The 13326-nt window shown below is 60.9% G+C and overlaps 1 protein-coding gene across 2 annotated transcripts; it reads left to right on the top strand.

Moving 5' to 3' along the window:
• The first annotated feature begins 1682 nt into the window (after positions 1-1682).
• On the top strand, positions 1683-5382 carry RAB7B (RAB7B, member RAS oncogene family). Of its 2 annotated transcripts, none has more exons than XM_082778566.1 (6): positions 1683-1907; positions 3019-3080; positions 3482-3608; positions 3756-3914; positions 4000-4125; positions 4625-5382. In XM_082778566.1, exons 1-6 carry the CDS (start codon positions 1896-1898, stop codon positions 4703-4705), a joined length of 567 nt encoding a protein of 188 aa, XP_082634692.1. In that variant the 5' UTR covers positions 1683-1895; the 3' UTR covers positions 4706-5382. The 2 variants fall into 2 exon arrangements, with proteins under 2 accessions (XP_082634692.1, XP_082634691.1); XM_082778565.1 differs by having other exon boundaries at positions 1685-1907; positions 3699-3914.
• Positions 5383-13326: the final 7944 nt, after the last annotated feature.

Genomic DNA, 13326 nt, shown 5'->3' with positions numbered 1-13326 from the left:
TCACCACGCTCTGCTGGCATCAGCAGATGACCTGTCCTCTCCTTGCCCACACGCGCCCTTTGAACACAGCAGTCCCCGGCCCGTGCCTCATCGTTTCCTAGCTGCAAGCCCTTCCTCCTCGTCACAGGGCACACAAACCACACTTTTCCCTCAGAATTGCTGACCGTGGGTGAAGCAAGCAGGAAAGGGCTGCAGCTGGGGCTGCAGGAGCCCCCGAGCAGCCGGGGAAGCTGCTGGGGCGTTCGCTACCGCCTCTGCTCTGGGGCCTGCTGCGCTCTGGGGAGCGGTGGTGAGAGCAGGAGCTGGGGAAAATCCCTTTTTAATGGGAAACCAAACAAAAGCTGCAGCCACCGAGTCTGGGCTGGGCCCCCCAATCGGTTTTGCCCCTCCTGCCCGAAAGCAGAAGTGGAGGGGGCATTGGCTGGGGCCACAAACCCATCGCCAGCAGCACAGAGGGCTCGGATCATCCAAAGGGGGAGCGTCCCCCATCCTGGGCTGGGTGGGCACGTGGCGAGGGGAGCACGGGGGGATCTGGGGTAAGGCTGCTGCAGGTCCTGCTGCTAGGGAAAAGGTGAAGCAGCACAATGAGACTGAAAATGGGGATTAGGAGAAGGTGGGAGAGAGCTGCTCTAGGGGAACATCGGGCTTTTATCCACCAGCGGTGAGAAGTGCCCACAGGCTGGCTCAGCTGCTTCTCCCAGCTCCTCCTCGCTCCTCTCCGTGCCTACCCCACGGGGGAAAAGCAGAGTTTCTGGCCAGACAGGTCCCAGACTTACACCTGGGGAGGAGGAGGAGGACTTGTCCTGCTGAGCACAGCGATCTTCTCATAGATCCCATAAGGGACATCTGCAGCACCCGCAGCTAGAGGGGACAGCGGGTTAGGGGCTGTCCCCTGACAGAGACCCTGCGAGGCTGCGCGTGGGAAGCTCCTGCCCTGCTGAGCATGAATCACTGCAGAGCCCCGACCAGGAGACACCTCCCGAATTTGCCCCGACCACATGAGACAGCCAGCAAACAGAGCCAAAACATGAGGTCAGGCGGCAGAAATGCAGGAGCCGGTGGCTGCTGTTCGTGGTGAGGGAGCCAGGAGGGTTCAGCAGCAGGGTGGAGGAGCCCTGAATCCTGTTGCACACTTGGCAAGTGCTCGGGACCTGCCCTTGCACGCCTGCATCCCTCCCGGCAGCCGAGCAGGGCACAGTGGGGTTTCTCATGGTGTCCCCGTAAGACACGTCCCATGCTGCCACCAGCATGGTGCTCGTGGGGAGATGTCACAGTGCTCGCAGAGATGCTTGGATGCTCCCTCAGTGGCAGCTCTGACTGAGCAAGGAGCCCCAAAATTTTGTCTGTGACTTGCACACACATCCTGCTCCAGGGGCTGACACCAGTTTGGGTCCCTGCTGCTATCCCCTTTTTTTGGGGTATGAGTGGGGTGGCAGCAGCACCCTTGGGCGCTGGCTGAGAACCCCCAAGCACCCGGCAGGCTGCAGGGGCACAGCACAGTGAGCAGGGCTGCAACCCCTCCTGCTCCAAACCCTGCCCCTCTCCCACCCCCACCCACCCCAGCCCCTCCGCACAGCCCAGCTCCTGCTCTCGGCGGTGTTCGAGCAAAGTCTAGGCTGGCTCCCGTGCTGGGGGCGATGCTGCAGGGAGCTGCTCACCCAGCAGAAGGACCAAGAGCTGGCTGCAGCAGCCAACACCGTGCCCGCCCCGCAGCTCCCGGGCGGCTCCCGGCCCCTTGGTGCTGATGTCACGGCGCGGGGGCCCGTAGCCGCCTTCCAGCAGGCAGGAGGAACCAGCTCCGGGGCTGCCGCTGCTTCCTGGATCCTCTCCTTTCGCCTCTTCCCAGCCTGGGTGGCGGGGAGCAGAGCCCAGCACCTTGGCCACCCGAGCGGGAGATGCCCCGGCAGGTGGGTGCGTGGCCCCGACGCCCCCCCAGGAGCAATGCGTTGGGCCGAGAGCCAGGATGGGAGAGCCCAGCCCTTGGGAAGGCAGGCTAAAAACGGGAGGGTTGTGCGTGCCGGGGATCAGCGAAGAATGAGGATGGGGTGCTGGAAGGTGGGTGGGAGAGTGGGGGTCCGGCTGGGTGATGTTTCCCCCCCCGGGGGGGGCAATGTGCCGTCCGCACCCTGTGCGTGGGGAGCAGCGCAGAGCCCGACAGCACATCAGGGAAAAATGCAGAGATTTGGCTGCCGGTGGGTGAGCGGCTCCAGCTGCTTCCTGGCAGGGCAGGGCCTGGTGCCGCTGTGCAGATGGGGCTGTGGGGGGCTGCCGTGGGCATTGCCCCCCCCGGGGAGGGGGTGCTGGGGGGCTGAGGGGGGCGCAGGAGCTGGTGCACACGGAGCCATGCTCCCCACTCGGGTGGAAACGTGCAGAAATCAAAAGCAAAGCCCCAGCGCCTGGTTCGGGCCCTTCCCGTGGATGCTGAGGGAGCAGCAAAGGGCACAAACCCCTGGCATGGGCTTTGCCTTGGGCAGCGTTTGTTAGCCAGGACCCTCGTTGTGGACCCTTATCCCCCCCCTCCAGGCTCCTCAGCAGCCGGACCCCCAGGGCAGGCAGGGGGTCTCTTGGGGTGCTCCTGAAATGCTTGGGGCACCCACCCGAAGGATTTATGGACACAGTTTCCCTTAATAATTCTCCCCAGGACTGCTTCCCCCCAGTTTGTCAGGTTTCTGGGGAGGGGCTGCCCTTCAGAGGGAGGCAGCAGAGCCGGGGAAGTTTCCCAGGGCAGCTTCCCATGGAAATGAGCTCGTGCCGTGCCGCAGCGTGTCCGGGCGTGCTGCAGCTCCCGGGGAGCCGGTCCCCGGCTGGTGACGTGGGCCAGGCTGGCACCGGGGGGGAGTTCTGTGCCCAGAACTGCTGGGGCCATGAGCACAGCCCCCTGACGTGGTTTGGGTCGCACAGGGAGGTGCTGGGGGGTGCAGGGACCAGAGGCTGCTCCCAAACCTCACTGGGGCTCGCCGGGCTCCCATCCCCGCAGCCCCTCGGGGCTGCTCCACGGTGACTCCTCTCGTCCCGCAGGGCCCATCCATGGATGCCAGCAAGAAGGTGGATCTGAAGATAATTATCATAGGAGCTCTGGGGTAAGGAGCTGGCCCCTGGGGCTGCTGAGTCCCTCTGTGCTTTTAAATGATGTAAAATCCTCCTGAACTCCACGTGCCCGGCCCCACGCTGCCCAGTGGCCAGCGGGACCTGCAGGATCCTAACCCTAACCCTCAGCCCTTGGGCTGCAGGGAGCTGAAAGCCTCGTGAAGGGACGGAGAGAAGCAGAGGGGGCTCAACATACGTGGACCCCCCCCCTACTCACCCTGCATCTGGCAGTGCCCAGGTCCCCATCCGTTTGTGGCAGGTGCTGGGAGGAAGCCCCCTGCATGCCCCAGCCCGGGATCCCCTGGGTGCACAGGCCCCATGCTGGTAGCCACCAACTCCTCGAGCCTGGCTTTAGCGTGCAAAACCTTCACCCTTGTCCCTTCTGTCCCCCCAGCGTGGGCAAAACCTCCCTGCTGCACCAGTACGTGCACAAGACCTTCTATGAGGACTACCGCACCACGCTGGGCGCCAGCATCCTGACCAAGGTGATCGCGGTGGACAACACCCCCCTGAAAATGCAGGTGAGGTGCCCTGCCGCCCTGGTAGCCCTGCCTGTACCTCCCGGGGTCCCCTGATACCCGCTGGTGTACCCATGCCCTTCTCTGCCCCAGATCTGGGACACGGGGGGACAGGAGCGATTCCGGTCCATGGTGTCGACCTTCTACAAGGGCTCTGATGGCTGCGTCCTGGCCTTCGACGTGACGGACAGGGAGTCCTTTGAGTCCCTGGACAACTGGAGAGCTGACTTCCTGGAGAAGGTGATCCCGAGGGACCACGACTTCCCCATGGTCGTGCTGGGGAATAAAATAGACCTCTGCGACCGGCAGGTAAGGTGGAGAGGAGAGCACAGCGCAAGGAGGGGGACACCGCAGTGCCCCCATCACGGCTCTGACGTGGCTCCATCCTTCCCAGGTATCCAAGGAGCTTGCCTCAGCCTGGTGCAAGGAAAAAGACATCCCTTATTTCGAGGTCAGCGCCAAGAACAACATCAACGTCGCACAAGCTTTCGAGACCCTCGCCAAGCAAGCCTTAACCACGGTGAGCATCGCCCCACTCCACTGGGGGTGCGCGTCCTGCGGGGATGTGGGTGGCAGCAGGGCCCAGCCGGCCAAACAGCTCCAGCTGACCCTCACAGCCCGTCCTCTAACGCAGAGATCTATTTATAAGGTGTAGGATAGCCCCAGGATCACAAATGCATTGGGGGCGATTTTCTAAAATAGATGTAAAGCCACTCCGAAAGGAGCAAAGGTTGTGGGTTGTCAGGACAGAGCGGGGCGTGCGGTGCCGCACAGCATGCCAGCACTGTCCTCTAGCGGCCGTCCCACGGGGACCTTCGTGTCCCCACGCCAGACGGGGCGGGTGGCCTCGCTGCTGGCTGATTGGGGTGGCCCTGCCCTGGGTCTGAGCCTTCAGCACCAAGCAGAGCAAACCTGCGCTGCCCGCTCCTTTGGTCCCGTTACCCCACCTGTGCTCGGGGTGACCCTGAGCCAGTTCCACTCATCCCTTCTCTCCTCTTTTTTTTTTTTTTCTTTCCCAGTATAAAGGGATTTTTGAGAGTTATTTAACCGACTCCATCAAACTCACTCCTGATGACAAGCCCAAGGCGAGATGCTGCTGAGCCCTGCAGCAGAGCCATGCTCGGAGCTCTCCTGCACCCGCACGTGTGGCCGAGCCCCCCGCACACTGTGGGGAGCAGTGACCGTGGATGGAGCCTGCCTGGGGGATCCGTGCCCCCTGAGCACACCAGCCATCCGCGGGGCTCTGCAGGACAGGGCACGGGACACTTCCAGTGCACCCCAGGTCCTGCTGCCAGCCACGTCTCCGGAGCTGCTGTCCCAGGTCTGCGGCCACTGAGTCGAGGTGGCCCCTGGAGACCTCCGTCCCCTGCCACCCGCGGCCGCCTGGCACCCGAGCAGGAGGTCCCCTTGCGGTGACGGTGCTGGGAGCTGGGGGGTGCTCCTGGGATGTTACTGAGAGCATCACCTCTGCCATGGGGGGACCACAGCTCTCCCTGTGTGCAGCCCCCGCATCCTGCTCATGGTGTGCACGGGGTGAGGAATGGGGCCGGTGGCCACGGCACAAGACTGAGACCATCGGGTCCCCTCCTGGGGTCAGCCAGCGTGGCCGTTACCTTTCAGTGCCTCATTTCCCATGGCTCACATGCACATAGCCTCTTAAATACCTTCCTCCTCCCGCCTCACCGGTGAGGATCTTCTGTAAAGCATTTTGTAAGGCTTTTTGTATTTCCTTATTTATAAAAAAGAAAATAATAATAAATACTTTTGTATTTCTATACATGCGTTGCAAATTGGTCCTGTGTTCTGGCAGCACGAGGATGGGATCTGGGTGCTCTGCCCCACTCTCGTGCTGCCCCAGGGGTCGTCTCCTCCTTGCAGGGCTGGCGAGCTCTGAAGTTGCAAAGCGCTGCACCAGGAGCTGGGAGAAGGACAATTTGGGGGGCTGGATTTTTTTTTTTCCAGTGCAGATCTTGGGTAGAAGGTGGGAAGGTGCCTGGGGCTGCCTGTGCTGGGGCAGCTGTCAGCAGAGGGAGCCCGCAGGGAGCTGCACCCAGCACCCTCTTTGTGCAGCACCTTTGAGCAGCGGCACCAGGGCACGGCTGGGGCAGGGGCTGGCCAGGTGGCCACAGCCACCCCGTGCCACCTTCCCCGTGCCACCTTCCCCAGCAGGGACCCTTCTTTGTGCCTCCTGGCGAGGGTGCCAGGGCCACAGGCATCCTCCAGACCTGACCCTGGTGCCCTGCAGAGCTCCCCCAGGGCTGTGCCCAGCACCTCTCCCCTTGCACCAGCCCCCCCGGAGCTGTCCCCCACCCAGGGACCCCCGGCACCAGCCGTGCCACCCGCTGGTGACAGCACCCGCTGCGTGCAGGAGGCAGCTGGGCAAGGCGAAACCTGGGTGAGGGCTGGGTGTGGGGCGGCTGGGGGCACGGGGGGGCCCAGCTTCATGTGGAGGCTGTGCTGGTCTCCAGCAAGGCACGTAGAGGTGTTCCCATCCCCCCCACCCTTTACGCAATGCTCTCAGCCTGTTTATTCGGGCACCAAGCCGGGGAGAGGATTTGTCCCTTAATATTGGGAGGAGAGGGGCATTAACTGTTTCCTCCCTGAGCTCTGCACTCCTTTTCCCCTTTATGACCAAGGCAGGCGGACAAAGGCACTGTCCCACAGCTGCTGTCCCTCGGTTGGGTTCTGCAGTGTGCCCAGAGCCCCCCCAGTGATCATTTTTATCCCAGTGAGTGGTGACCTGGATGCCTGGTGCTGAGCAGATCAAACACATTCACTTGCCCAAGGGCGAGCGGCTGCTGCTGCATGCCCCAGGCTGCCACGGGCGTTGTTGGAGCCAGGCTTGGCCCAGGGTCAGCCTGCACACCGGGCTGTCCTATGGCCAGCAGTGTGTCCCAGCACCCAGTGCAGCAGGATCAGACCTCCTGCCATGCGTACAGCTCACCCCAAGTCCCTTGTTCAGGCCCCAGCTGTGGGCAATGGGCACCTTGCAGGTGAAGCTTGCGATGGATGGACACAATTCAGTGTGGTTTTGGACACGGAGAAGCAGGGAGAGCGGGGCCATTTCAGGAATGACGGGCTGAAACTGAGGGAGGTGGAGAACAGCCTCCAAGCACTTGTGTGTGGTCCGTAGCTGCAGGAAACAATTCCCCGAGATGCACATCACCGTCCTTCCCGAGCCAGCCAGAGCCACCCGGACCTGGCCGCGGGGTCATTCCCAAGCTGTCCGCCGGGTGGTCGGGGCGAGCAGCTGCCTCCCAGCACCGGGGGCGGCTCAGGCACCTCGCAGATGTGCAGCACCACAACGGAGCTGCCCGTGGACACCCTGATCCTGTGCTGGCACTGCCCTGTGTGGGTTGGGGTGTCCTGGGATGGTCAGGGTGCCCCAGGGGGGTCCAGGTGCCCCAGGAGGGTCAGGGTGCCAGGAGGGCTCCCTCCCTCCAGGAAGACCTGGAGACTACACGGGGTGGCACCGCGCCAGGCAGGATGCTGGCAGGAGCCACCAGAGGTGCTAAGCTGGTAACACTATCCCCTAGCCGAAAGGTGATAAAGGAGGGGGGGAGGCTGGTAACGTGTAGGATTAACAAGGTCAGCTCTAGATTTTTTTTTTATTTTTTTTTCTCAGGGTGAAAATCAAAGGGAAAAATATTTGCCTTGTGTGAGTCAGTGAGTTCCCGTGCAGTCAGTGGTACCAGCTCACCCCACCGGAGCGCCTTGCCCATGGAGGCAGTGGAGAAACCAAACCAACCCGAGGTCTCGCCCTTCATCCATTGCAGCCCCGCATAGACTCAGCGTCTGAGATTTCCCAGCCCTGATGCTGGGCTCTGTGCAGTGTCCTGACGCCCACCCCCTCAGTCCCTGACTCACGGCTGCGGTTTTTGCTGCAGCACCGCTGAGCTTTCCTGCCCCCAGCAGCTCTCCCACCAACGTGTTCTGAGCATGCGGAGAGCTCTGTGCCACCTTGTGCTTACCAGTCTGGCTGGGCTGCGGCTGGTCCTGGGTGCAGGGATCTGGCTGGAGCCTGTCCCTGTCCCTGTCCCTGTCCCTGTCCCTGTCCCTGTCCCAGCACGGCCCCGAGGCACCCAGGGGCAGGTGGCGGTGCCCACGGTGCTGGCCCAGACGCTGTGGGGAGCTCAGTTCTCCTACCAAACACATAGGAGTTAGAATAAAGGTGCAGGAATGTAGCTGAAAACCTTGCAAAGTTCATTAAAAAATTAACTTTTCCTGTTCCAAAAGAGAAGCCCGGAGCTCGGTTGAAAGCAGGCCCCAGCAGCGCAGCAGTTTCAGCCACTTGAAGATGTTTCAATTGGTTTTAAAAGCAAACATGGTTCAAAGTTACGAGCGACCTTTCAAGAGCTTCAGATACGAACAGTGAAGTGATGGCACCAGGCAGAGCCTTGCCTCTGCCCTCTCGTGCCACTGGCAGCAGCCCCTGGAGCACGCCGGGCGCCGGGACAGTGGCATTTGTTTCCCTGCACGGTGCTGCCCTCCCCACCACGGCCAGGGATGCGTGGTTAGCTCCTGCTTGAAACACACTCGGGTGCCATACCCTGGTCCTCTGCTCCGTCTTCCATCTACTCACAGCACGTATCGATGCTTCCCTTACAAACCCATCCCAGGGCACCCCCACAATGGGGTCACTCCCGCGGCCCAGCTGCAGCGAGTGTCCACAGTCAGCTGAGTCAGCAGCGAGCCGGAGCCTTGGGCACCCTTCCCGAGGCAGCAAAGTGCTCCCTGCTCCTCGGCTGCTCTGCCCCCTGCTCTGCTCCCGTGGGGCACGGGTTCTGCACGGGGTGGTCGCTGTCTTTGGTAAGGGGCTTCAGTGCTTTGGTTGTCTGGAGCAGCATCAGCTCCAGGCATCAGCTATGTACATACATTATATATATTGTATATATACATTATAGACACATATAAACACACACACAGAGGTGTCTCTGCTGCCAGAGGTGCTCGCTGCTTCCAAATTCCCTCGTTTTTGGCTTGCAATGGACCCTTCTCTGTCCTGCATGACCGAGCAGCTCCGCAGAGCACGGGCAGATGTGCCCCATGCTGACCTGCTGCCTTTTGATTTAACCCACCCATGCTGACCACAGGGGATGTACAAAATGCTTCCTCTCGCCGTCCTGGCCGGCCACCCTTGGGCCAGGTGTGGCAAAGCACAGCCAGCACGTGGCCACCAGCGTCCCCAGGGCTGCAACCAGACCAGACCACGAGCATCCACTCTCTAGTCTCTGCCACGGCTATCAGGGCGGATTTCACGCAGGCAAAGCATCGCTCTGGCCTGAACTGCTTTGGTTTTGGTCTGCTTTAAGCACACGCTGCCTGCTGGCTCCTGGAGGCAGGCCGGCAGCCCCAGCTCGCTCCTGGCCTCCTGCTGCTGGAGCCGGGCCATGGGCTGCGGCACGGCCACATCCTGTCTGCAGCCTTGGAAAAAGGCAAAGCGTGCTGCCAGCTCCTTAATCTGAGGGCCGAAAGGATCCTGGTCTGCCCAACCAGAGGCGACAGGACCTCCATCATGGCCGTCTTCGTGTTAAACACCCCAGTACTTTTGAAGATACTGACCTCAGAGCCCTTAACAAAGAGAGGTTTTATTTCGCTGCTTATCTCCCATCGCTTAGATTTGAGCATTTTGGCCTTAATGAGTCGCCCAAGGCCACGTAGCAGGCGGTACGAACGTGGTGGCTCCTGCCCTGCTGCAGCCACGTTGGTTTTCCAGCTGCAGCCCACATGCCCCCAGCTCCCCCCGGCTGCTCCCAGCTGCAGCCGAGGCTTTGCACCGCCTTGCACCGCGGTGTGCCTGCGGGGACCGAGGGAGAAACTGCGAGCTGCTGGGCTGCTCCCCCCCTCCACATTTAGGGGGGAAAATTCCTCTTTTTCAGATTGGAAAGCCTCCCTTCGCTGGAATCCAATCGTTTCTGCAAAAAGCCTGATGGCTCTCCTAATTCAAAGAGCCTCAAGCAGGGAGAGGGGCGCAGCGATGGGAGCCGGGGGAGGCAGAGCCTGGAGCCAGCCCCGAGCCCAAATTCCTCGGCACAAGCACCCACAGGGGCCAACCCCACCACACCTGAGCCCCCCCCAGCCCCGCTGCCTGCGGGGCAGCTGAAATGCAATGCATTTTTGAGGGAAGGTGTGGGTCAGGGCTGTTCCCCGCTCCCGGCGCTTCTGCTGAGCGCTGCTCACGTTTGCGCCCCGCAGACCTTGCTGAGCGCGTTTGCGCTCCCTCAGAGGCAGTGGCTATCTTGCACCTACTTTAAAAATAAGATAACAGCCCTTGCTCAAGGTCACTTGAGGCAGAGCTGGACAGGGGCTGTCAGGAGAGCACAGCTTCCAGCGCCGTGCTGCCCGCTGGCCATCTCCAGACCCTTCCATGGGGTGAGTCCTGCTCAGGAGGTCTCTGATCTTCTCCCAAAGGAGAGCAGAGCCCACTGGTTTCACCCTGACCAGCAGGACATGCTCTGCTCCTCAAGCCAGCAAGTCTTTTGCTGCCAACCTTTGGAGATGTACTCTTGTGGATCACACCATGCCCGCCCTGCTGCTCCGGCCTTGAGTTTTCCCGTGAGAAGGCCAACCTGGAAGACAGGTGTCAGCACCATCTGTGTGTGATAGGGCTCGTGCGATAGGGCTTGATTTGATAGAGGGGACATGGTCTCATCAGGAGGCCACTCCTTCCCTTGCCTTTGGAGATGTTCCTGCAGGGTTGAGGCAGGCTGTAAAGGCCACGAGCACATGGGACACGCCAGATAACCAGATAACCAGAAAGCTGTTCTGCCTCTCCCCAGCTCACAGTTCACACCACAAAATAAACTGCATGAACCATCCCTACGTGTGGCTGAGCCACGGGGGCAACGCCGAGCCGCCCAGCACCACGCTGCATTCCCTTCTTTATTTTGGTGCCGTAAATGTTGTAAATAATCCCATTCTCCCCCTCTAGGACATTGTGTTCCTCATTCCTCCCCAGATAAAGCCTTTGACCCCCGTGCCAGTCACTGGCCCTGCAGGGAAAGGGAGCCCTGGGACAGGCTGCAAGCTGGCGGCTGCCTTTCAAGCGAGACCCACGTCTCCATCGCCTGGCACCGCGGAGCCAGAGGCTGCCGCCGGGTGGCTCAGCCAAGTCTGCGTACGAGGAAACTCCACCAGAGAGTGTGGCCAGGCCCAGGAGCTGCATTCCTGGCCCTGCAGGGAACGGTGAAAACCAGCTTTGGGATGCCACTGCTCCAGCCAGCTCCCTGCGGTGACACCCAGCCCTATGGGTGACACTGCTTGCCATGCTGGCACTGTGGGCCGCCGGCACCATGGGGCAAACCAGGGATCCGTGCCTCTGCCCTCAAGTGCCACGCGAACAACCACAGCAATGGAAAAGATAAGCCTGAAAAATCCCAGTAACAGCCATCCGTCTTCCTAACGGCCCGGAACGCTGCCCCGCAGGGCGCCGCAGGGCGCTCCGACACCGCCGAGGACACGGTGTGCCCGCGGCACCCAGCCGGCCCCACGCACCGCCCTGCTCCGGGACCAGCCGGGCTGGCCCGCTCCTCGCTGAGCTCTGCAGGCATTCCCACAGCCCTCTCACAGCCCTCTCTTTCGCCTGGAGATCTCTGTTTTATACCCGTCCTTTCGATTTCTGAGCAGTGGGAACCAAAACACATGGTGGTGGTTCTCCAGCTTGCCCAGCTTTTCCTTCTCTACTCGGCCACCTCGTTGTTGACCCTTGTAGGAATTTGGCAGCCTGGATCTCTGTTTTTTTTTTTTTTTAATTTTATTTTTTTTTATTATTTTTTTTCCCTGGCTGAGGTACCTCAGTGAATTCAAAAGCTCCTAAAGGGTCAGACAGCTGGGGAGGATTGCCCCACCAGATTCAGGTGTCCCCATTGCAGCGTTGAGGCCAGGTTTCAGCCCTTGTGCACCTCCCGGCCCAGGAGAACCCCCACCTGCAGCATCTCCATCCCCTGCACAAGCCCCGTTCCCTTAGCTAAGCCATCTGAAAGTAAAAATAAACCCCAGGGGCAGGTCAGAGGGGCTGGGGGTGGGATGGAGGGAGGGAAGGAGGGATGGCTGGGGGGCTGCCCGCGGGTCCCACCACCGGCAGCAGCCCCAGGAACGAGCCCCCTCTGCGCCGGGGCCGCGGCACCTTTCTCCCACTGACTCGGGGCTCCAGGGGAGCTTTCCCATCATTCCCAGCAGTAAATTATCACTGAATTATTACCCTCATTAAATGCAATATATCTGCTAATATTAATCATCTGCAAATAAATCCACACATCCTGGTGCTTGGTATGCTCTTATCAGGCCTGGAGATAAGCAGCTCAGCAGCTTGTGCACCCAGGGCTCCGTGCTGGGTTCAGGGAAGACCCTGCGGTGCCTTCACATCCCCTGGTGCTTCCCCGCTTTGTGGCAACCCCGCTGATCCCAAATTCTCGCCCGCACCCCACTCGTGGTCCTGGCCAGGCTGCTGGGAGCCACTTCCCAGCAGAGCAGCCGAGGCGGCACGTGGCAAGTGTGGCTGGAGCGGAGAGTGGCCGAATCGGAGATTTATTTATAGTTACACGAAACTGGAGTTTGCCCAGGACTCCAGGACTGCACCTCCTGTTGCAAGAAATGCCAAAGGACCATCAGTGGCTGTACGGGGCTGGTCTCCTGGGAGTGCAAGGCCTCGCGGCTCCCTGATCACACCCACCGGGACTTTGGAATGGCTCTGGTGAAGGGGAGCCGCCAGCCCTCCCTTCGAGCTCGCTGCCATGCAGCAAGCATGGAGCTTTGCAGGGGGACAGAGCAAGCCTGAAGGCCTCACTCAACTCTTCACCTCGCCCAGGACTGCTCAGTGCTGGGTGAGCAAGAACCATGGCTGGGGGGGCTTCACAGCCCCAGTCCCAAAGCACTGTGCCACTGGGGCCCTCTGCCTGCTTTGTTTCTGCATCTCAGTGTGAGTGCATTTCACTCTCTGCCTGCTGGGGATCCCCAGACATTCCCTTGGACCTGGCATTCCCACTGCTGACCATGCTGGGTCCTACACAGTGTGTGTCCAGGTGCCCAGAGCAGCCCAGGAGCACCAGCAGCCTCCTGGCCCAGAGCTGGTCCTGTTCCTCTCCTGCAGTGATCCCCTGCATGGGCTTTGGGGTTTCACTTTCCATGCCAGCTGGATTTAAATGCAGCTGACGTTGTTCTTAAAGCTGAGCTGGGCTGGTCCCTGAGATGAGATCTGTCCATCTGCCACCCGCCTTGATAAGGACACCAACACGCCAGCCTTGCTGGAGCTCTGGATGCCCAGGCTGGCTGCACAGCCTCTGCTCGGCCGCTTGTTCTTTCCAATGGCAGGTGGCTGTGATCAGTGGACACTTAAATTCAGGGCTCTGGGGTCCAATTCCAAGCTCAGATTGGGATCTCAGACAAGCCATTTACCCCTGTGTCCCCAGCCACTTCAGCCCCACACTGGGATGTTGATTTAGGAACACGAGGAAAAAAATCTTTCAGGTACCTGCCAGGAAAAGTGCCCACCTCGATGACATGAGAAACATCCCCTGCAGCACTGGTTGCTCCTACAGGCAGTGTTGTGATGCCAGCAATGCCTCTGCAGCAGGAACTCCGTTTCCTCTCCCTGTATGTGTCGTGCCTGCAGGACCCTCTGCTGGGACCCTTGGGTGCTGTGCCCTGGGCTGGCCCGGCGGCGGGGACCACTGAGTGCAGTGGTGGCCTGGCCGTGCTCCTGCCATGTCACACGGTTCCGTTT

Source organism: Aythya marila (genome assembly GCF_965140915.1).
Source record: "Aythya marila genome assembly, chromosome: 24".
Classification (NCBI taxonomy): Eukaryota; Metazoa; Chordata; class Aves; order Anseriformes; family Anatidae; genus Aythya; species Aythya marila.
The sequence above is the reverse complement of the archived record's forward strand: the minus strand, read 5'-3'. Positions and strand labels throughout refer to the sequence as shown.